The sequence below is a fragment of the Phasianus colchicus genome, chromosome 6 (assembly GCF_987193195.1).
Source record: "Phasianus colchicus chromosome 6, bPhaCol1.hap1.1, whole genome shotgun sequence".
In the NCBI taxonomy this organism is placed as follows: domain Eukaryota; kingdom Metazoa; phylum Chordata; class Aves; order Galliformes; family Phasianidae; genus Phasianus; species Phasianus colchicus.
In genome coordinates, this window is record NC_143441.1 from 34,213,634 (window position 1) to 34,238,633 (window position 25,000).

General features: G+C 35.8%; 1 protein-coding gene across 11 annotated transcripts in view; it reads left to right on the forward strand.

The window, feature by feature from the left end:
- The window catches only part of SLC39A12 (solute carrier family 39 member 12), a 43,777-nt gene that overhangs the window by 7,363 nt on the left and 11,414 nt on the right, over positions 1-25,000 (forward strand). For 4 of the 11 annotated variants that reach the window (XM_031614423.2, XM_090142907.1, XM_090142905.1 and 1 more), the window contains exons 2-11: positions 848-993; positions 1,683-1,859; positions 2,974-3,326; positions 7,216-7,497; positions 9,879-10,086; positions 11,956-12,155; positions 17,320-17,491; positions 20,133-20,305; positions 21,498-21,650; positions 22,788-22,898. In XM_031614423.2, coding sequence (XP_031470283.2) covers positions 3,057-3,326; positions 7,216-7,497; positions 9,879-10,086; positions 11,956-12,155; positions 17,320-17,491; positions 20,133-20,305; positions 21,498-21,650; positions 22,788-22,898 — 1,569 coding nt within the window. In that variant the 5' untranslated portion in view covers positions 848-993; positions 1,683-1,859; positions 2,974-3,056. Of the gene's footprint in view, positions 1-847; positions 994-1,682; positions 1,860-2,973; positions 3,327-7,215; positions 7,498-9,878; positions 10,087-11,955; positions 12,156-17,319; positions 17,536-20,132; positions 20,306-21,497; positions 21,651-22,787; positions 22,899-25,000 lie in introns of those variants that run through there. The other 7 variants (XM_031614425.2, XM_031614424.2, XM_090142906.1 and 4 more) reach the window with 7 other exon arrangements.

Consider the following 25,000-nt stretch of genomic DNA (forward strand, 5'->3'; position numbering starts at 1 on the left):
AAGGGTGAAAGCAGAAGTGGAAGCTTGAGTCCTCATCAGTAACTTTGCCACCAATGGGAAACACATTTACAAGCCAGAGAAGGAAGTTTGCAACACTTAAACTGAAAAAAAAAAAAAAAGGGAAATTTCTTTGAAACCATAGTACCCAGTACTGTCATCTGTGGCTTTTTAATACACTAAATGTTTCATTTTGTTACCGTCACTGTGTAATATGAACTCTAATGTGAGACATTGCCAGTACTACTGTGCAAATCTTCTCTCAGAAGCTTTTGATAGTAGTAAAACATACAATGTGTATTTTTAAACATTTGCATCTCTCAGCAAATCGAAACAATTCATCTTCTGTTTATACACATTAAATGGATGGAATAATTTTTTCATTTCAATTACTAATTATACACAAAATGCCAAATTATATACAGATAAACATACTCTATATTTGTTTGGCGATTAAGCAATTTATGGAACTAAGTGTTGGAAGCTATTCCCACATCATCTGAGGAACTGTTTTTATTAGTGGAACAAATGTGGACATAGTGTTGTTTCATAGAGCAAATTACATAAAGAGATGCCCATAATGTTTCTGCTCTTCAGTCATTCATATAACAGAAAAAAGAAGTAGATTGTGAAGGTAAAATAAAACACATTTCAATACAAATGTTGGGGGTCTTTGGTATCATTAAGTAAATAATAGTAAGACTAATTTTTTAAATGTTCAGCTTTGATCAAACAAGAGTTTACACTGTTCCATATACCTGTAATTGTGTTTTTGAGAACATCATTTCTTTACATTTTGCACTTCACTTGAGCTGTTGTTCTCCTTTCTTTTTTTTTTTTTTTCCACCAGTATCAGTTGCCAACTCTCAGCCTTACTAATACAAGACTATTCCCTTTGAGCTGACAGCCTTGGAGGAAGCACGGCTGGCGTTTTAGAACCCAGGACTGTGTCCCTAGGGCTTTGAAGAGAAACACGATGTTTCTGTTACCAGTAAGGTAAGCAGTCTTACTGCTTCTCAGGGTTTGAAGAACAAAGTGAGATGTTAATTATTCATTACTGCACTGAAGTTTTGCAAGGTGGGAGAATGATATGACTGGTGTATTTGTCACTGTGGAAATCTGTCAGTCATCAGTTTTCACTATATTCTAGTGCAGTAATACAGTAGCAACGTGGTGACATGTCAACTTTGCAACGGAACCCCTCAGGAAAATCAGAGTGGGAGGAGGAATCTTTTTCACCACGGTTTGAGCTGTCCCTCCTTTTATAAATGGTGTGAGTGTGGTACAGAATGAGAAGGGATGAAAGAGCCTGTTCTCTGAGGACTGTGTTTCCAAACGAAAAACATCTTTTTTTTTTTTTAATGGAAGTGCTTTAAAAATGTATTTTTCTGTTCTAGTGTTTGCAAAAGGAAATTAAGTTTTGACTTAAAGAAATTCAAGTATATTATAAAATCTCTCCATTAATGTAACATAGCAGAGAACAGTTAAGGTGCTTACTTGTATTACCCATTGTAAAGAAATACGTTCTTCAATAGATTTTACACATCTTGTGTTTTAATAGAGTAGAGCAGGCATTTACGTAAAATGATAACTAACAAAATATGTGAAATACATACAATAATGTGATGCTTAGAACTTGCCAAGAACATGTACTAATTCCTGTCCACCTCCATTGTTACCTTAAGAGCCAGCACTCTCCATAGCAACTGAAAACTTTTCAAGGCAGCTATAAACTAATCCTCTCCAGCTTCCAGAGCACCATCAAGAATTTTAAAAACATTGGACTTCCAGCAGCTAAATACTTCTGTGGATTCAAAAGGCCACGAAGCTAGATACACAGGGTTTCTTTCTCCCTTCAGAAGGTAAGAAAATAATGTTTACAAGTCAGTGTATCCCAACAAGAGTGCTAACAGTAACATTTATTTATATACCAAAAGATTTCCTAGCATCTAAAACAGTAACTTTAGCTAGCGAGTGAATGCCAGCTTGAATTCAAAAGTGTTTTGCTGTTTTTTTTTCCTTTTCAAATACTTCATTTGCTGGGTTTGTTTTAAAATCAAACACAAAAAATAATATTGCACTTCAAAAAATGCTGATCTTGTGTGTGGCTGTTTAATGCATGTGTGTTGTCATCTGAAAATATCTGTTGGTGCCAGCATATCCCAATGAATAATATGAAGAAGTCTTTGTGGAAAACAGAAGTGAAACTCTTTTGTTTCTTCTGTACTGGGATGGATGTTGTTAAAGCAAAGGTGGTGGTATAGTGTGACATTGGGAAGGACCGTGTCAAGACAGATTTACGATACAAAATGTGTTTTGTATCTAGAGTTTAAGAAGTCAAACTTGTTTTTTTCTGATGTTTGTCTTGTTTGTTCCCTGAGTTCTACGAACGAAATTATGACCTCAGTCTTGTAACTCTTTCCCTTGATCATAAAATGTCACTTATTTTTAAGGATATCCTGTTCATTCTGTTTTATGTTGTATGGCTGGAGCTTGGTAATGTTGATAAAGTGTTTTGGAAATGAAACTTGCTGTATATCATTGCTTTCTAACATAATTACTGTACTTTGTATCAGAATTAGAGTAGTAATCTTTATTTACAGATATTTTTTTGCCACTAAAAACCTGTTTCATAATGGAATGAAAGTGAAAGCTACAGCATTTTCCCATTCTTCCTGAAGAGGATTATTATGAATGCAGTGCCATAACAGTGAAATGAAAACCATATACTTTATTTTTATGAGGAGGGAAAAGCAGTTTCAATCAATCACTTATTGGTAATTCTACAGAAATTTTAAGGCCATGGTTGTCTTAGTTTCCTGCTGTTCTGGGCTGTAAAGCCCTTACAGGCTCCCTGTTGTTCAAAAACAGCTTGTCACTGCAAATCGGCTTAGCCGACCAATTAATAAATCCTTTCAAACATATTGCATTCACACTAATTAAGGGGTTGGGGTTTTTTTCCCCTTTACTATTCAGATTCCTCAGGTTTCGAGTTTAAGCTGTGAAGTGCAAACAACACTCCAACACTCAGAGCAGCTCAGGCGCTGCAGGAAGAGGAGATGTGCTTTCTGAGCAAGCACCCAGCTATTGGGGTGGTATGTTCCGCTTTCCTGCTCAGCGTGCTCATTGCTGAAGGACAGCTTGGGGAAGAGCACGGGCAGGATGGCAGCTCTGCTCCCAGCCGAAGCTATCTGATGGAAGTTTTACACCTTCTTTCAGCTGACAACCCTGAGCTCCACACAAACCACTCACGAGAACTGGTCAGAATGGTGCTGGAGAGAGCTGAGTGCCCACAGCGGATTTATGGCATGCAAGAGGATTGTAATCTGGTCAGTGCTTCAATTAATGAGCAATATTTTTACAGAATCTTCAGTGAGTTCTGAAGTTGTTTGTTATAGTAAAGTCATCCTAAATACATAGCCTAAACATGAATAAGACTCATCGCAGCCAAAAATTGATAGTCCCTGCTTGAATCGTTTCTTTGCAAATTACTAATGCTAATTGTTTGATCTCATAAAGAAGAGGTGTTCTAGATGTGACAACTAGGCTTTAAAAGCCCCATACTTCAGTCGCATAACAATAATAGTTTTCCTTTGAAGTTTAAGTGTTTATGTTCCAACAAGGATTTTCCTGTTTCACTCTGATTTAATGAAAAAAGCATGAGCTTGAATTTGGCTCACAGAAGATTTTCGCTGTGAAAGACATAGGTAAAATCTGGGATAAGTTCAGTCACTTTCATTGTAGGTTTTGGTTCATAAAAATAAAACTGAGAGAATTAACACAGATTCATCCGCAGCTTTGCTAAAGTATTGAAGATTCAGGAAAGTTTTTGGTAAGCAGTTTGAGTCAAGGAAAATCAAAGGCAGAACAATGACTCTGCATATCCAAACTGAAGCAGGAAACAGTCCAGGGTATGGATCCACAGAACTCTCAGCTGCCGAGTTGAGATTATTTTTCAGAGCTAATTCCTGGTTTGACAAGGAAAGGAACAAGAGTATTAAGATTGTAGACTGTGGGAGCAGGGAGACAGTGGCAAGTGAGCGACTCACCTGAAAGGAGCTACAAAGAGCTTGGTCAGTCTTGGCCTTGGTTAATGTTCCTCCAGCTTTGGCTTGGTTCTGTGAATACATACATGTGACTATCTCTTTGGATTAGAATTATGAGGATATTCATAGTGGTGACTGTTTTGAGACTATACCATTCTGGCAATCAGCCAAGCCAATGAGGTAGATAAATTTTCCTCCTGTGCAGAGGATGCTTAATTGTCTCTTCCTTCAAATGTTCCCATTTTTCCTGTGAGCCCCAATGTGAAATTTCATACATAGATAATGTACTTGTCTGTTTTTCCCTAAATCATTTTGTGGGTTTTTGTTTTTTTAATAAAAGGAGATTGTACAGGAGATTTTTCTCAGTGTTTGCAAGTCTGGACCCAGATCAAAGCAAGAAAGTATTAAATAGTGATGGTTATAGATGCCTCGTAATCATTTCAAAATGAATCTAGGCTTTGTTTTCCTTCCTTGTTTAGCTTCTCTGAATTGCCATCATTTATCTTCTGTTTGTGATCTTTATTTGGAGAGCATAACCACTATGTCCCTGAATGGAGGAGATCTAAATGAAACCCTGCTGGGGCTTACTTTATCTCTTTAGGCTTCATCTTTGAAATTTTCTGTGGGAAAAATGTGTGGGCATTCACCATTTGCAGTACATTTCGGTGCTGGCTGTAATACTGCATGCATCCTGCATTGTCCAGGGACGCAGCTCTCTACAGAAAATCCAGAGGGTGAGAGTGGCATCTTCAGTTACGTGCAGCCCTCATAGTGCTGTGCTGAGGTCTTTTGAGATGATTTAACAGGATTTGGTAACACAAGATACTGCTGCTCACAGTTTTTGCTGCCTTTCAAGATCTCCAAAATTTGAAACAGAACGCCCCATCTTTGCTTGGCTTTTTCTCTCTCATGCTTTTTGGGAATAACTAATTGATTTCAGACTGAACTTTCCCTTTTAAATCCAGGATTCCAATCATACCAGATGACTCTGGTTTCAGTTTTTTTCTTCTCCTTTTTAATGATGTCTCCAATGGATATTTAAAAACAACAAAGTTTAACACTTTTTCTTTAGTTTCCTTTTTGGTTCACTGTTACATATTGGCTTCCAGACTCCTTGGGCAGGGTCTGGTAGTTCTTAGGCAGTGTCTGTCTCTCCTTTATTTCTTAAACACACAAAGGTATATATTTCTTGCAACAGTAGCAAATGCTTTGTTTTGTTTTTAACTTCTGACCTCTTAAACAAAGAAAATCAGGGTGCTGTTGACAGTTTCAAATCTGGGCTCTGTGTTTTGATAGCGAATAAGTTTTCTAAACCAAGATCATGCAGGTTGTTATGTCTGTGAAATATTCCTAACGGCAAAAATTACAAGTGATGAACCCACTTATGTTCTATTGATATCTCCTGAAAGGTTACTTTTAGTGGGCTGACCTTGTACAGTAGAAGCATCTTTTTACAATGTACCTTATTCCTTCAAAAACAAACAAACAACAACAACAAAAACCCAAACAAACAAAACCAAAACTATTTACTTTTCCGTCATCCTCCTTGCAAGAACAAACAAAAGGCCAGGTGATTATAATACTACTGGGTTTTGAAATGTTACAGAAGCCTTTGAAATTATTTCAGTACATACAGATTTTTTTTGTTTGTTCTACTTGTTTTTTTGTTTTGTTTGTTTGTTTTTGTATTATTACCGGGCATTCAAAAATACTAGCTGGCTAACTCGAGGGCTTTGGGACAGAGAATAGAGTAGCTATGAGATCCTAGCCCAAATATTAATGTTTGGAGTCGTACACTGAAAGTCTAATGTCTTCCAGACCTTGGTAGGCAATTTGGACAGGGCACAGTGGATCATACTTCTTATCATATTAAAATGAAGCTTGGTTATGAGTATAAATATTTAATTGGTCATTATCATCCACAGTTCTCTTTGATTATTGAGTATTTGTGTCAGTTTTTGCGGGAATCACTTATATAAAAATGTGGCAGCTCTCTCAATTCCTCTAGGGAACATTGGTTTCTGAATGCAACAATGTGTGTTTGATTCTACCCTGCCTCTGTGTAGGAAAATGAACTAATGTACAAGGTGAGCTACACCAAGCAACACACCATGCTTGTAGCCATAAGCAATTCAGTTTGACAGCATGAGTTCCATTTAGGACTCATGAATTTGAGCGTAATTATGGTCCTCTCATGTTGTAGTTTTCTTCTCGCAAATGTACAGTCTGCCTAGTCTATCATAATGGTTGAGATTAACTGACATGGCTTCTTAGTGCTTGGAGAGAACCAACCAGGAAAAAGAAATGACTGCACAATGAATGACAATAGTTACAGGGTCGCTTCAAGAAAGATTCTTTATTCTGGAATTCATGGTCTCATTTCCCGTAGCCTGATTCAGAGCTCTATTGATTTTTATAGCTTAGTTTTAAAGGCTCACTTTAGTTTGGCAAAAGTTTCTGGAAAATTTTTTCATCAACAATAATTGTAGTTTTACATATATAAACCTTTGTCTGCTCAAATATAAATCACATATAGGGTATTTCTTTTCAGTCCATTTAGAGGACCAGATAATGTTGAGAACTTGTACTGCCTTTCTGTGCTGAAGGGAGCTGTTCTGTTTAACTGGATGAATTGAGGAAAAAAGGATAGCCACATGACTGTTGGGTCAATTAAGACTTAATAGTGTATTAAAAATGATGTAACGTTTGTTCACATACTGTGGATTAACTGTGGTCAGTTATGGTCTTTGTCATATAACAGAAACCCATACAGAATGATCAAGCAGTAGGTCTTATTCCTGGTTACAGATATATTAGGTAAAATCTGCTGAAACCAGTGGAAGACTTTCATTTCTCTGCAGTGAAGTTTTGGCAACAATTCTTCCTGTTTTATAGTAAAATTTAAATCTCTTGGAGGCTTGACATTTCTTCAAAACAGAAGAGGCTCTGGGGAAAAAAAAAAAGATGCAAGGTGTGATATAGCTGCTGTAGAACTGAAATAAATGAAATGTGCCCTCCTTATCTATTTCCATCAGCTCACATCTGTGTAGTCTTAGGTTTGATGCCTTGTATTTAAGAGTGGAATTCTCCTATTACCCTATCATATTGAATTACAAATGACCAGCAATGTGTTTCTTGATTTGAATTTCCATTTATTTCAATTTCTTTGCAGTGTCTTGAACCAGATGCTATGTTACTAATAGCTGGTGGAGATTTAGAAGATCATCTCAGTGAAGAAGTATTTGAGAGAATTTCTCTTGTTCTCCTTTACTACATTCTTCATCATAGAGATGTGTGTTCTTCAAAGCTCAACTTGAGTAATAAGGATTATAAATTTTATGTAAAGAGTATGCTCAATTTGAGACATGATGAAGATTGTTATTATTTTTCACGGAATGAAACGGAAGACATTTTGGCTGCAGTAAAGAAACATTTTAAAACTCCTCAAACCCAGGTAAAGAAAAGATAAGTAAAAATACTTTTATAGTTGCTGATGTATGCCTCTAAGCAAATGATACAATGCCTTTAAGCTAGTTCAAGCATTATGTCTATATTGCAGACAACAGCCAGTAACAGAGCATGGGCTGTTTTTTTAGTGTACCTGCTGTCCAATACTAGCTTTCTCCTTGACTGGCATTTTGGCATGCACTGCCTAAACTTTTCATAGACTCTGTAGAGATATAGTTGGGGAAATAGCTAGCATAGATACAGTTGCTCTGCTTAAGGTATGTGGAAAACTGTAGCTGCATAGGTGCAATATCTTGCACTTAGCCCCAAGGACAGAAAATACTTTCTCATCTACCGTATTTACTAATTAATATAGATATGCTACTGGTGATTGTATCTAAATGGTAAAAAGCAGAGCAGTTCTAAAACTGGTCTGGCTATAGAATGAAAACAATAAATCTGTCTGCTGTCATGAGGACCTATGAGATTCTATCTCTGTGCGAAGTATGGTGGAAGTAAGATTATGTACTAAGATCTGAAGGGCTCATTTAATTTGACACATATCTAATTATCCATGAGCATGGATATGCCTTGCAGAAAGACTGACATGGATAAGCTTAAATTTCAGACTTAACAATAAAGAGCATATTGAGTCTATTCAACTCATAAAGTCATGCAACAAGTTTTTTCCACCACTATTTACTATTCCTGATCTCAAGTCTGCTAAAATTATATAATAATATGTTTGAGTTAACAATCTAGAAAAATCCTACTCTTTTCCTTACTAAAAAAAAAAAAACAATAAAATAAGGTTTTATTAAATTAGATAACTACTGAAGTACAGGTTGAACTGTTGTGAGAAGCCCTTGAGGTCTGTTCGTAATATTAAAGTTAAATTTGGTCTTTTGCAAACTTTGAATTTCCCCCTTTCTTTTTTCTTTCATTGAATTTTTATTTGCACCAGACTGTAGTAGGAATTTTCTGTGCAGTCAGAAAATGGAAAGGAGTCCCGGCTAAGCAGAGAGCACTGAGGGCCTCCAGTTCTTCTTTGTGTGATCGTTTCCCTAGCATAAATTATTCATTGACCAGTATATTTACTTCTAGGCCTTGGTGAATGTGCTGAAAAAATCCTATGGTATCTGGGCAAATATAAAGAAACACCAGTGGATATTTGGCATGTCAGGATAGAATAGCAATCCATAAAGTGCTTTTCTGTGCAGTCTGTTTGTTTGCACTGGCAGTATATTCAAGTGTCAAATCGCTTCCGTAACTGAGACTTTACCACTGACATGAGGGAAAAGAAGGTTGGTTTGTTTGTTTAAATGGAAGATACTCAAAATATTATAGACTTTCTAATGTTTAGAATCACAACACTTGAGTTATGGCAAAGGGCCAATTCTGCACAACAATGATAGAAGAAAGACAGTTTGTGTCGTCTTCTATGTTTATGATTTATAGAAAGTGTCTTCAATCATAGCAGCTAGTGCGTTATTTGAAATGAGAGAGGAAATTTGGAATTCTGGGAATGAAACTGTATTGCATGAACAGAAAAAAAGATGTTAGCTTCTGCCCCACGGTGTTTAAGGCACACATAGAAAGAGATGATTGTGTAAAACAATTACTGTACTGGCTCATCTGACTTTTTAGTTTCATTAATATGAGAAATAATAAATCAGCTTTTGTAATTTTCATCTTTTTTTGTCTCCCAAACTCCAAATTTTTGCAGTGAAAATGAATAAGAAAGCCAAAATTGGTGGAAATAAAGGGATATACTTTCATGTAACAAAGACTGCCCCTCATTTCAGACCTGCCTGCATACACACTTCTGGATGTACATAATTGTCTACATCATCTCTTTGGTCACCTGGAAGGGAAGTCACCCTTTATCTGCATAATGGTGGCTTTCCATCATGTTCTATATAATTGTATATATAACAACATATTGATTTCATAAATAAGGGAAAACATTAAGAGAATTCTTTCTGAAGTCTGAGATTAATAAGAGTTTAAAATCCATATTATTTGGGCCAATGCCTTGTGCCTTAACAAAAATTCCTCACTTTTCTGCCACTTGCTGAAATGTGAAGGTAACTGAGCATGACGTACGAGAAGCAGAAATATCACTGAACAGGAATAATGTGAATGAAATTCTGTACATCTTCCCCTTAGAATCTGGGTAAAATTTCAGCTTTTATTTTATCCCTGTTCTCCTGGAACTGTCCTCTGTTTCTTATTTGCTGTCCTGCTGTCAATTACAGCTTTAACCTCAGTGTTTTTTTTTTTCTGGCTCGCTGTGAATGCATTCTCTCCACTTTCTCCTCCTGTCACTCTTGTTATTTAAATCGAGATGACCGGGGCTGTCTTCAAGCTGTTTTCTCCTGATTTCAGTGTGTTGATGTGAGTACTCTGGAGAAAACTGCTGATATAGTGGACAGAGATGGTGCTGATGAAAACACTCTTCCACGCTTGGCTGCTTTGATTATTACTTTGGCTCTCCAAGGAGTCTGCATGGGAAAAGCAAGCTTGCCCTCCCCAGAATTCTTTATAAAATATATTTTCAATTCTTTGAACAGTACCACAGAGCTTCAAGTGGCAGGTAAGGTATTTCTTCACCTGTAGGTGTTGAAAAATAAACTTTTTTTTTTGCTAAATCTCTAGGAAATATAAAACATTGTTACCATAGTTATTACATACATAGTGTTGTCATAATTTATGACAGCTTCTCAGTGTAGTCTGGAGTCTGAGAGTGGAAGTCTTGCTGTGAGGGCACTGAGTTTGCCAGGGCCTTCTCTGCATTGCTTCTTTATACAGAGTGTTGTGCTGCTGCAACCACATCACAAGACTAACTTAGGGGTAGAGGGGATCGTTCACATGCAGTAGGCACATTAGGTACCCTGGACCCTCACAATGCAGTGCAGACATACCCCTGTAGGAGAGGAATTGGATGCAGAGTTCTAAACCATCTACTCAGGGCCTACAGTGGATTTAGAAGGTTTGGATAAGGTATCTACTTCTCCTTTGTGGGTACTGCTAAAATCAACACTTTTATGATATATTCAAAGCACTTTTAAAAAGTTACATCAAGTCTGGGTTAAAACAACTTAAAATGTAAAACTAAGCACAGGTAAAGGGATTTTTATGACTGTTAGGATGCAGAGAGACATATTAAATCACAGAAGCAAATTATAAAATTTCCTAGACTGCAGTTGTGTAAACTGTGGAGCAAATAGTGGAGATCTTGTAAGTTGACTCACAAGAATGAATGGAGATGGGCACAATGCTACTCAATAGCTTTGTATGTTAAAATCCAGACCCCAGTAAAGATAGTAGAAAGTCTTCCTTTATGGGTAGTGGAGATAGGATATCATGTAGAGAAAATGAAAAATATTCTTAACTATTTTGTTACAGTGTAAATGTATTTTAAACTTAAGTTAATTAAATTGTCCCCTTAAATACATTTAATTCCTAAAAGGAACTGGAAGAAAAAAAGCAAGAATGTGAATTGTGGGAAAAATGAGAAATTAGAGTTGCCTACAGTTAGCAAATAAAGCTACCTTCAGCAAGTGTTCAGAGCTGCTTAAGAAAAAAAAAACTTTAGCATAAGCCTTTCTCAAAGATTTATTGTTAAGACTATACTATTTGCTTTTTCTAAATAACAGTACAAAAAAAACCAAAGGATCATCATATGGAAACATTGCTAATCTCGTCGGTCTAAATTTCACTGAAATCAGTATGTGTGTTCTTAATGTACAAACTCAGGTTTATCTAAACAATCATTATCTTGAAAAGCACAGGAGTGAAAGGAGATGACCAGGATGGAAAAATGGAAGAGAAATGAAAGTGTGATAGAACATGCCCCTTGTAAAATTCAGCATTTCTTTAGCAAGTACCACCATTGCGCTCAGTTATGCTGTAGGATACATATCCTGCCTTGCCTAGGACTCGGACTGGGACTCCTGGTTCCCTGCTGTCTACTTCAGTGCTGTGATCGGGCATGCTTCCAGATTCTCAACTTGACCAAATGAGACAGAAAATCCTCTGCCCTGTGTTCCACTTCAGAAGTACAAGAGGCAGTATGGCATCCTCAGGGGTGCTTTCAGAGCACCCAATAAAACACCTTTCTTTCTGGAGTATCTTAATGCCTGCCCCTGGCAGGACAGTTCGAGAAATTATGAAAATATTTGGCAGTAATTCATAGATAATTTTGATAGAGACCTATGTTTAAATGAAACATGAAATGCTTTTCAGTCACATCTCTTTTTCCCTGAAATTGTCATTGTCAGTGTGGTGCTGTAAAAGAGGAAATGCTGCAATACTACCTGCAATACTGAACAGTGGAGAGAAAAACATTAAAAAGAGGAATTAATATTAGAATTAACAAAATTATTAAAAAATACTTTGAGTTTTGTCTGTCTAAATGTGTATTTTCCCATGGTGACATTTCTGTTTTTTGATAAATAACCAGAACTGGAACAACTCCTCAATGTGCTTACAGCCAGAAAGTCCTGCACTGTAAATGGACAATTCCAAAGTTACAAAAGATACTATGATATGACAAGCACAGGTACTAGAGCCAGGAACAGTCCAGTCAGAGCAAGCTATCCAGAAGAAGACTATCTGAAAGATTATTTTAAAGATCGTGAGAGTAACACAAATTGGGATCAGGTAAATCTATTTTTGTTTTTATATTATTATACAGTATTAGTCATAGTATTAAGTATTTTTAAATGAAGCTTGTTGGACAGTGTTTCATTATGGGTGGTGTTATCTTAGTCCTAAGTATTAAATAATAAAGAATTGTTGTTTATCACAGTGATTAAAATGGTAATTGAGTTTCTTCCTTTAGACTGAAGGACATTCCTCAGACTGAAAAGGGAGGATTTTTTTAATGTATCCATTTAAAATATATGCTTCAAGTACTGTTTCTATTGTTTTTAGTACTTTGTGTTAAGTTGAAGTATAGTGTTTTTTCTTCCTGTGGTTGTGCAACTGACTTTTGCTGAGTGATGTAAAACAGAGATGAATGGCATCTGTTTAAATGCCATTCTGATAGATTTGCATAATTTTATTTGTATCTGGTATGCAAATCCTTTCAATATGGTTATCTCATTCCACGTGTCCACAAAACAGAATCATGCTGATGAGCTGACACGAGGCATTTAATGGAATCTCAAAATAACTTTAAATGAAAGTCACTTTAAATGTATTCCATATTAATTTTAAATTATGAATGTCAGAAATCGGCTGTGATATTAGGCATACAAGACAGAAAATCATTTTCCAGAAATACCAAAATAGATAACAATCAAGTTTAGATTCCTTGAACTTGTGAGCCTGACTGCAAGTCAAAAGAAAAGTGCACAGGAGCGTTATCTGAAATCTGTGGGTCTAACAGAGAGCCAAATATTCTGTATAGATGCTGAAAAATCACAAAGAAAGATCACAAAGAAAGATCACAAAGAAAGATCACAAAGAAAGATCACAAAGAAAGATCACAAAGAAAGATCACAAAGAAAGATCACAAAGAAAGATCACAAAGAAAGATCACAAAGAAAGATCACAAAGAAAGATCACAAAGAAAGATCACAAAGAAAGATCACAAAGAAAGATCACAAAGAAAGATCACAAAGAAAGATCACAAAGAAAGATCACAAAGAAAGATCACAAAGAAAGATCACAAAGAAAGATCACAAAGAAAGATCACAAAGAAAGATCACAAAGAAAGATCACAAAGAAAGATCACAAAGAAAGATCACAAAGAAAGATCACAAAGAAAGATCACAAAGAAAGATCACAAAGAAAGATCACAAAGAAAGATCACAAAGAAAGATCACAAAGAAAGATCACAAAGAAAGATCACAAAGAAAGATCACAAAGAAAGATCACAAAGAAAGATCACAAAGAAAGATCACAAAGAAAGATCACAAAGAAAGATCACAAAGAAAGATCACAAAGAAAGATCACAAAGAAAGATCACAAAGAAAGATCACAAAGAAAGATCACAAAGAAAGATCACAAAGAAAGATCACAAAGAAAGATCACAAAGAAAGATCACAAAGAAAGATCACAAAGAAAGATCACAAAGAAAGATCACAAAGAAAGATCACAAAGAAAGATCACAAAGAAAGATCACAAAGAAAGATCACAAAGAAAGATCACAAAGAAAGATCACAAAGAAAGATCACAAAGAAAGATCACAAAGAAAGATCACAAAGAAAGATCACAAAGAAAGATCACAAAGAAAGATCACAAAGAAAGATCACAAAGAAAGATCACAAAGAAAGATCACAAAGAAAGATCACAAAGAAAGATCACAAAGAAAGATCACAAAGAAAGATCACAAAGAAAGATCACAAAGAAAGATCACAAAGAAAGATCACAAAGAAAGATCACAAAGAAAGATCACAAAGAAAGATCACAAAGAAAGATCACAAAGAAAGATCACAAAGAAAGATCACAAAGAAAGATCACAAAGAAAGATCACAAAGAAAGATCACAAAGAAAGATCACAAAGAAAGATCACAAAGAAAGATCACAAAGAAAGATCACAAAGAAAGATCACAAAGAAAGATCACAAAGAAAGATCACAAAGAAAGATCACAAAGAAAGATCACAAAGAAAGATCACAAAGAAAGATCACAAAGAAAGATCACAAAGAAAGATCACAAAGAAAGATCACAAAGAAAGATCACAAAGAAAGATCACAAAGAAAGATCACAAAGAAAGATCACAAAGAAAGATCACAAAGAAAGATCACAAAGAAAGATCACAAAGAAAGATCACAAAGAAAGATCACAAAGAAAGATCACAAAGAAAGATCACAAAGAAAGATCACAAAGAAAGATCACAAAGAAAGATCACAAAGAAAGATCACAAAGAAAGATCACAAAGAAAGATCACAAAGAAAGATCACAAAGAAAGATCACAAAGAAAGAAAGATCACAAAGAAAGAAAGATCACAAAGAAAGAAAGATCACAAAGAAAGAAAGATCACAAAGAAAGATCAAAGAGAATTTATCCTCTTTGATTCTTAACTTCTCTTTTTTGTTCCATCCCTCTTCTACTTATGTCTGTTTTCTTTGTCATATTTTTCCATTGGAAGGCTTTGTGTTTCAGTGTTGTTGCTAATTTTGTCTCCTGCTTTCTGCACAAATCTGTGCTTCATGAGTAACAGATACTGCCACAGATGAGGCATTGACTGGTTTACAGCTTGTTTGCTAACTAGATTAAGACCTGTAATTTGATTTTTTTGAAACATCATTGCAGAAAAAAAGGTCACTGCTTCCTAAGTCATCATCTCTATGGTCTTAAAAATGCATGTAAAACAAGTAGTAGAAAATCTAATAAGAACAATAATATTAATTTTAATTTAATTTTATTACTATAACTGCAGATTCTTTTATGATTCCTCATTAAAGAAATATCTATTTGTAAACAAAGATCATCCACTCATCCAACCATCCAGTTTTTCATATGATAATATGCAAATTTTATTTTTATCATCCTACAGGAGCACATACGTAGTTACCTCATTAGTGTGGAAATTTAGTAGTCTAGCTCTCTAATTAAACAACTTAAAAGGCAAGGTCTTGTCACTGGAAAAGGTGCAGGTCCTCATGCCCTCAAGAACATTTTAGTAAATGAGTGTTACAAATTATTTGTGTGTGGACTATTTATTTTCCAGGTAAGATCTTGCTTTTTCTTTTAAAATTCCTTGTTAAATCTCAGGAAAAGGTAGGTTCATGGAGGCCCTCTAAATTCCTTCTCAAAACATCCCAGTTAGATCAGGTTCAACAAGGCCATGTCAATTTGAATTCTAAATTTCTCCAAGGATGGAGATGACACTGTCTTTCTGGGAAAATGTACCACTACTCTATTGCCTTACTTGGTAACTGTTTTATTACGAAGAATTGGATTATTGCCTGCTGCAACTACTTCCTATCTCCACTTACCCTTTTGCTGTACACCTCTGAGAAGGCTCTGTCTCCATCTTCCCCATTGCTCCATTAGGTAGGCGAAGATGTGATACCTTACATGCCTTGCCTTCTCCAAACTGAGCAGTGCAGGTTCCTTAGCCACAACTTGTTTCTGCTCCTAACTATCTTGGGCACCTTCGAACTTCTCCTACATGCAGTATCTTCCTCATATTGCTGGTTATTAATCTGGATACAGTATGCTGAGCAGAAGGCAGTAATCATTCTCCATTATGACCGCTGGTTCTGCTCTTGCTGATAGAGCCCAGTGTGCAGTGAGCCTTCATTGCCAGCAGGGCCCACTGGCGGCTCGTTCACGTTGCCTGTCAGGACCCCGAGGGCTTTTCTGTTAAGATACCTCCCAGTTGCTTTCCCTCGACCTTTGTTGTTGTATGGGGTTATTCTGTTTGAGGTGCAGTAAGTTATCTTCACTAACCTTCAGCAATGATTTGTCAGCCTATTCCATTGGCTTGTCAGGATCCCTCTGAACGGCACCCATTACTGTCAGCATATCTATCATTTTTGTCTCAGCTGGATTTCACAACTGAATGATGTGCTCTGTTCCAGCACTGAGGCCACTGATAAGGCCTTAAATAATACCACCAAGTACTGACCATTGAGGAGTGCTGCTTAGACCCAGCTATGACCTGGACTTCCAGCTGTTGATACCACTCATTGGTTTTTCACACTTTTTGCCAAAATTACTGTCTAGAACACAAACACAAGGTCTTTTCTACTTTGGTAGTTCCTAAATTCTCCTGCTGCTGTCCTTCCAGTTGGAGGTGGAATTGATGAGATTCAGGCAGTAAGATCATCTATTACTCTGAACACCCAAGTGTGATATTCAGATTCAGTGTATTGGTGCTCAATTCATCCCATTTCTTAGAGAGCTACAAGGCGTATTTCAATTTATTAATGGATGAACAAATGCAAAAAGACTTCTCCGTTTAATTAGGTTATTTAAAAGTAAGGTCAGTAACAACTTCTAAAAAATTATTTAAATACTGCTTTTCCTTTGAAAGAATCCCAACCAATTTACAAGTTTCAGTGACTAGAAAAGCAGTATTCAGGAGTTCCTCAATTTTTAGTTGCAGACTATTTTAAATGAAAGAAACAAAATATTTATCTTTAAATTGAAATACAGAAAATCAGATGGGATTAAGAAACTAAGGTTATTCCTGAAGGGAAGTTCTTGCTATGAACATTGTCTTTTTAAAAGTTTTGCCGAAATTCCCTCTGAATGCATGTATCTTAACCAGAAGTTCCACCTTGGAGATGGAAGAAAGTTCTTCATGAAATTTTTCAAAATATGTTTTCCTCTTTTGAAAAATAGACTTTGTAACAGGAAGCATTTGAGATTCTCATGTACCTCTAGAAATACAATTATTAAGTAGTCCATAAACCAAATCTGGACTATGTAACATCTAGCATGCTGACCCTGAAGTGATATGGCATTGTTAAAAGAATTTGAACACAAATTCTGAAGATATAACCGTGAAGTACAAGGACAACCTTCAGTACTGCCTTGATACAAAGCTGTACTAGACTAATAGCAAGGTGCATGACTTGTTGTTAGCACATAAGATAACAAAGCATCAAGAGGTACTATCATTTCAGACCCTCAGATGGCATTAATAGAGTTCTAATATTTCTGAAATATTTACTAATATTAAGTTTCAATGAAAAAAAGAGGATTAATTGAATTAATTGAAATAATGTAACCAGAACAATGTATGTGGAAAACAAGTTTTTCTACTTTGTATAACCATCTGTTCTCCTAAGATTACAGACTACATCCTGGCATAAAATGTGGATGCATGCAATGTACTCAGTAACTTGTATATATTTCTACATAGGTTTGTTTCTCTGCTGATGAACTTGTGAACATATTTTTAAAAAATAGTTCTTCATCCATTTCCAAGGAGCACTTCAAGCAAATGAGTCCAGCAATCGTTCAGCAACTATTAAGTTGTTCATGTCAGCTTCCTGAATCCAAGCAGACAAAACTTCCACCAACAGCTTTGGAAAGTGAGTTATGTTGTTGTTATCAGTGTAGCGTTGCTCCAAATCAGGTGAGGAGGTGTGGGGGCTTCTGGAGAAATTTCATTCACAAGTAACCTTAAACCAATCAGGATGAGATTTACGCTCTCTGTAATTTTCTGTACTGCGTGACTTTGTAGCATGCATGTCAGTTAATAGCACTGTATTGGGAAGTAGAGGTAATTCAGTGGTTTTGATGCTACCTTAGAAAGAATTCTTGTTCAATATATGTTTTTTCCCCATTTCTTAGAGAAGTGCCTCCTGTAGCCAGCAGGTGAGCTGCAATGGGCCCTCATTAGGGGATTGCTGGGCAAAAATTTTACAAAATTTCTGCAAGGTTTATACTGAAGTCATTACGCAGGTTTTATATATAGCCTCAACACTATGTTAGCTGTCATTTTTTTATACTGTGATGTGGCAAATATTTAATACAGATAAATTCTGTGTGAACATTGCTGGTTTTTCATGCTGTGTTATTTTACAGCAGAGGAACTTTGGGCATATTACTGTGAAAAGAAAAACTTACAGGATCAATTGTAAGGGCAGCAGAAGTTGTGTGATAGGGCGGGAACAAGGGCTGAGTCAGAGTATAATTAGACAGCTTATTTCCATTTGCAGTTATAGCCATTACATGCTACTGCTTCCAGGCATAGCTGCGCAACCATTTTTGCTGATGCAGCTTCTTCTCACACCACTCCCTAGTCTACCATCAGAAAAAAAAATTGAACTGAGGACTTCTTAATATGCTTCTGGTGTTTGTTTTTTCTTTAAATAAGCACCTGAAATGTTTAGAACCATAGATGTGCTGGTATATGACAGGAAGTGTTAATTTCTGGCAGAGGGTTTGGGAGTCAGGAATGGGCAACACGGAATAAGCATCTGATAATAATCACTTGCACTGAGAGCATCTCTTTTGGTGCTCTTGGAAAAACTTGGCAGGCTGAAAATCAGCACCTTCGAAGCCTTTATCCTAACATTTCCATTGCTAGCTCTATTTGTCTAGATCCATTAGGAACTCGTAAGGTTTTCTTACATCCTAGCTGGCCAACATTCTTTCTGGAACAGATCTTTCAGTCTCTAAATTATGCCTGTTCTTTGAGCTAGATATATTAGTCAGTTTATGGGAATAAGTAGAAATATGATTCCACAGTGTGCAGATTAATTGAACTATGAGCATGAATTAAAATACATAAGAAAAGAAATTAAAAGAATTAAAATACATTAGAGGACCTTCATGGTTATCACAATAATAGTTACAGGATGAAGAAAATGTTCAGAGTAATGGAAATTATTAAAGCTCCCAAAGAGGTAACAGTCCTTTCTTATGTATCTTTTCATTATCTGAATATTTTGCAGTATTTAATTCTTTTATCTTTTCTATGCTATGGTGATATGCTCATTTTTTCAGATAGCGAATCAAGGGACCAAGAAAAAGGAACTTACCCAGGTCATGTACTTCATGGTAGTTTCAGTGTGTTCTAGAATTTTGTAACTCCAATACTGTCAGCCTGATCACTGACATTTTAATGATTTCAGAAATGTTTACATCTGTGTAAATGAGGAAAAACTGATCTATTCAAACACAAAAGGGAAGGAGCCAGAGCCCTTTGTGCAGCTTTTTCCCCATGCTTGTTTGAGAAAGGTTTCCATGAGCACAAGGATACTTTTGCTGGCTTGACACAGACAAGCAATGGACTTCATGTTTGACCTACATCTGACCTGAGCATAGGCTCATTAATTATATTCTTAGTTCTATTTTACTGACAGACTGTGCTGTTTTGGATAAGTCATCAGGGCCTGACCTTCCATGAGTCTCTACTATAACCTATTGGATGTGCAGTCTGTGGGATTTACTGCCTAATTTTATGAGGTGTTGAGCTCTTAAAGTGTGAAACATTAAGTGATACTTTTGAATATTTTGGCATTAGTTCCTTTATGTCTGTTTTTCATCAGTGTTTTACCTCCATCATAAGACTTTCATACAGATTAATCAGGATTCATACTGTGCAAGAGGCTTGAAACAAAAGCAGCGTATTAGAGAAGAATTATAAGAGTAACCTTCCAAAAATCCCAGTAACTTGGGAAAAATAAGTCACTGGACCTGATGCGATGACTGAAGGAACATATGCCCACAGTACCCTTGTAAACAGCATTTGAACCAATAGGTTTATGTCTAGATCCTAAACTAAATGCCTGCATTCATTTGAAGCTTTAGGCCTTGCCCTCTTTACTTGTTTGGTTAATAATGTGGTGTTGACTGTAAAAATACACAGGTGGTGACATAGAGAAACAAGCACAAACTTGTTAAGACAGGGAACAAATGCAGACCAGCATTCACTATGCTGCTCTGAGCACCTTTAATCAGCACAGTTATGTTTACTCAGCACTTTAAGGCCTGAAACTTGAAGATATTAGACTGTATTAATTGTAGAGCCTGAAAAAAAATGATCTTTTAGGCTTTCAACTCTGTAATCTGTATCACATGTGACCAGAAAAAAGTGAATGTAGCACAGTGAATCACTTCATAGACTCAAGAACAAATACAAAACAAAGACTCAAATACAAACCAAATGCAGATACTGAATGGTTAAAGGTACCATTGTTTTACTTTGTTTCTTTTTCCCTACAGAGTATGGTTACAGCACTGTTGCAGTTTTACTTATTACTGTTGGATCTATGTTTGGTACATCCCTAATTTTATTTAACTCCTGTCAAGAAATCTATACGCTCATTTTACAGTTGTTTGTTGGTTTGGCAGTTGGGACTCTTTCTGGAGATGCACTGCTACACCTTATTCCTCAGGTAGGTAATACACATTTAAATGTTGTTAGGATCTCAGCACTTGCGCATGCACTGATACAGAGGAGAAAGTTTCATTTAAACCTGGCTAGTATTAATATTTTAACAAATAAAGCTTCCCGTGACTCTGTTAATCAACTACTTAGCATTCCAAATACATCTACACTTTGTATTTCAGAGAGAGATTCCAAGGACTAAGAAGCAAAAGTGAATGAACGATTAATTCAGAAAAAATTGTGTACTCATTTCAATAAAAACTTTTCAGATAATCCACAAGTCCAACCCACAAGAACCTGCAAGGCAGATTCTTCAGATGCTTTCATGAGGCAGATTCTATAACAGATTGTAGGAAAATTTGTTCAAATGTTCTAGAAGACATCAGTAATTCCCTTCATAAATATATCTTAGATTCTGAAGCTCTCAACCGAATTAGTACTACTGCCTTGAACAGCATGAGTGGTATTATGTCTTTAAAATTCGCAGAATCAATTTTAAGAATATGCAGCATGTAAAACAGAAACAAATTTTCCATTATGTTATCATTTATTTTTGACTGAGTTTCCTCTCATATGGAATAAATATTACAAGGAGATTTCTGCTAGTCGTTTAAAGAGTTCCACATCTTCATGAATGATTCTGGTTGAAGTGTTTTTTGTACTGAATGCATTCTCTGGAATTGGAACTGGGAAAGTAGTTAAAGAAGGCATTTCTCAGTGAGTATCAGACAAATACCTTCCCTTAATGAACATATTTAAGTTTGAAAGTATTCTTCACTATTTTTAAGTGATGCATCCAGAAAGTTCTTAAGTTCCTTTTTTCTGAAGGGAAGCAAATTAAGGCTGCTGTTCTCCTCTCCTGGGGAAAACCAGAAGCATTTGACAGCAGAAAGCCTTCCATGTTATTTTCAGTTTGAAGTTTAATTTTGAAGATTACACAAGCAACTTCTTAGACTGTAAATATCTGTATACTTCAAAAATATATCCTCTGAAAATGCGTAAAGGACAATTTCATATAACTCTCTTGAAACAATGCAGCTTTGAACAATGAGAGATGATGAAGGCTTGTGATAAGTTGTTTCATCCATTTACTCTGTTGACTAGCTCAAAACAATTTAAATTGAAAGAGGTGGCAAAAGAAAATCTTGAAAACAAATCAAATGGGCATATGATAAATTTTTTACTTCATCTCTTTTTAGACTCTTGGTTTACATAAACATGAAGTACAAGAGGTAGAACATTTCTATGAAGGAAAAGAATATATTTGGAAACTTTTGGGAATAATTGGAGGGATTCATGGATTTTTTCTGATTGAAAAATGTTTCTTTCTTTTGGTAACACCACGTGAACAGGTAAAGTTTTGTACATTTTTATCCTTTTAAAAAAAATCTCTTCCATTTAGAGATGTTGCAGTGCACAAGTTTTTAAAATAACTATGGAAGTAGTTATCACTTGTATGACTGAAACATGGAAAGTTGCTTTCTAAACTGCTCCTACCAGACTGACTTTTGATTTCTATTTCACTTTGCTTCATAGATTTATATGCTCCATGAATGTGCTCCCTGTATCCTTATATTCCCTCAGAAAAAGAAACAGTTAATTGAATTTATTTCCTAAGAATATTAAGAGTGGTGCAGGTGAAGGGCTTTTGTCCATATGAAATAATGATGATAGTTATTTACTCTAGGCACAGTTTGAGGAGATGGAAGACACAGATGAAAGCACAATATATTTTGAAGGATGGTATATCTTAAAATTCCCAAATGACTCCTATCCCGAAGTTTTTGAGAATCTAATATAAATTTTGTGGTCAGTAGTACCCGAACTTAATAATGTCTCCCTTCTCAGTTCCATGCTTATGGTAATTCTGTTGTCTTATCTCGGTGCAGTTGATGCCTGAAAATATGTCTGTGCACGAGGATATAATGTAACAGTGTGAAAGCTCATTAAGTTTCTCAGCATGAGAGGCTATTTTAATGTCACTTAAGAAATCTAAGTGTAAGCTTAGCTTTTTCTGTTTTGCAGAGAGTATTTAATGACTGGCCTGATTTAGATACTTAGTACTGGATCCATTTCCTATCTTTGAGTCAGCCATAAGAATATTATGTGAAATTAATGGAATGAGACTATTGTGATTGTAATGATACTTAGTTTGGTAAAAAAAAAAAAGTTGTCACTAATGTTGCATACTCAGAGAAGAGCATTATCATCATCTCACAATTAAAAAAAAAAAAAAGTTTTAAAATGCTTAAACAATTTTTCATCTTCAGCTTCAAAACAATGTATATTTCCACAAGCCAATATGATCATTCATGATGTATTTGATTCAATTGTCAAGTTTTTTTTTTTTAACCAGATAAGCATTAAGAGATGTTGATGTTAACCAATAAATACAAATTTTGTAAATGCTGAACTTTCCCAAAAGTTTGAGAAAGACTGCACCGGAGTTCCACGGGCTTAAGAACTAATTGCAAAGCATCTTCATTCAGCAGGGCCTTTCTTTAGTTAATGGGCACTGGGAACATTCCCATGATCTTCCAGTGGAATCTGAATTAAATGAACATTCAGGCAGAGACAAATCTACTTCAACCATACAGTTGGTAGGTTACTAATATGAAATATTTCCCTGATTTTTTTGTATTCTTCTTTCTTTGTTCCTCAAAAATGAACCAAATTAGTATAATAAATCAATACTATTTTTTTAGACTTTATTGATTTTTTTTTCCTTTATTATATGACATGATTGTCAGGAATCTATAGATTTTGAAGCTTATAATAAGCTTTTACAGAGAAAATTCAAACATAATTTTTTCTAATGACTTCTCTTAAGTGTGTACCAGATTGATATAACTGCACACATCCTGTACTACCTACTGTTGAGAAAATTTTTGAACATTTCCTTCCTCTCTTCTTTTTAAAATTATATTAAATGTAAGGGCAGACTCTCCCATGGGAAGACTTCAGGATTTTCTACAGTGAGAGTTAAGTACTAAACAGAGGAAATCTTGCTCCTTTCTTGGGCATTTTTTCACAAATTTGGAAAGTAATACAACCAAGTTGGGTATCAGAGAGCAATGCTTACCTTTAAGAAATTACATAAATTCCTGTCCATCTGTGGAGGATATACAGACAGATTTGTCTTTACAAAGTAAATTCACTCTTTACTTCTTACCCATTTTCTCCTTTTCCAACCATTTTCTTCACCTTATATGGAATACTTAGATATCTGTGTTCCTGGTAATTTAAATCAGAGACCTTCTGTAATGTGAATTCCATTTTAACAAGCAGCTGTGATAGATAAGAGTCTCATGAGCCACTGCTTTTCTCTGAAGCACAGTTGAGAAACTGTCACTTGAATGCAGAGCAAACAGCTTGCTGAAGAATGTTTACTAATTTGTGAGTCATGTCATAGCTTCCTGTTTATGGTAATGAACAATCTAGTCCTTCCTTTCAGCTGCAAGAAAACTACCCTGACTTAGCAAGTTTGTACAAGAGCAGCCAATTTTTCAGAGTCATGTGAGTAATAGTAAGAAAAACACTGGTTGACTAAGAAAAGCTTATAAATCCTCCAGGTCAGTGATTAGTCCTGCAGTTTTTACTCAGAGTTCAAAGAAGTGGCATGTGAATAAATATTATAAGAGAAGTGAAACAATTACTGGAATTCATATGGCTGGCTTCAATCATGGGAATTAAAGAGTTTTATTTTTCCTTTAAAATGTAGAGTTTAAAAACCAAATCCTTTCCTTTTGCTCCTCTTGCCTCCGCAGCACAAATCCCACACCACAACCAAGCTAATACCAGCCAAGAAGCATATCCTGTTTTGCAGCCAATACACATCTCTGCTATAGTTTTTGCAGTGGTGGTTGCTGCCCCTAACAAAGCATCTTCTGGGCTGCTGTCGACTCTTCACTGGCTGCCATAATAGCTTTAATATGCGTTTCATGCTTTGTTTGGACTACAAAACAAAAAAATATAGTGATTAGTAATCCAACTTTTCTATTTTCAAACAAATATGGTTTTTGGCATATCTCACTCTTTCATAAATCTCTGATTTCTCTAGTCAGAAAGAAAAGTCCCAGGAAGCGTGAGGGTCAGACAGAGACATTCCTCACCTTCTCCCTTCTCTTCCCACAGTTGCCGTTTCTGTAATTAAACATTGGGACTGATGCATCAGATTAACTATCTGGGGAAAGGACAAAGCTGCTGTATCTTTCTTTACTTGTTCACTAAGGGTAAAGTTCACAGTAGAGCATGCTCATGAGCTATTATGCCTGGCCAGAAATGCCTCATGATGATCAAGCCCCAGTGAAAGGCCAAGAGGCACTGGGGTCTGTTCACCCTGAAGAACAAAAAAAACTTATGTTCTAAAAGACTGTTTCAGTAACTCTATGAAACAGTTTTTGTTCTGAATGTAAGTGAAATACATCCTGATGGGCTACATTTTAATAATTGCACATTCTGCATTTTTTCTTTTAAGCAAGAGGCTTTACAAACAACAGGGAGAGAGTAGGGGAGGAGGACTCAGCTACAGTGCTTGTAGCTATTGTGAGATCTGTGATCCTCTTTTTTAGCCTTATATTTTCACAGAGCAACAGTGCAGGGCATGGAACACCAAGGAGGCTGGTATATGCACATTTTCCTCAGAAATCCTCTATCCAGCAGGAACCTACAATTGTATTTTTATTACAAACTTGAAAGATAA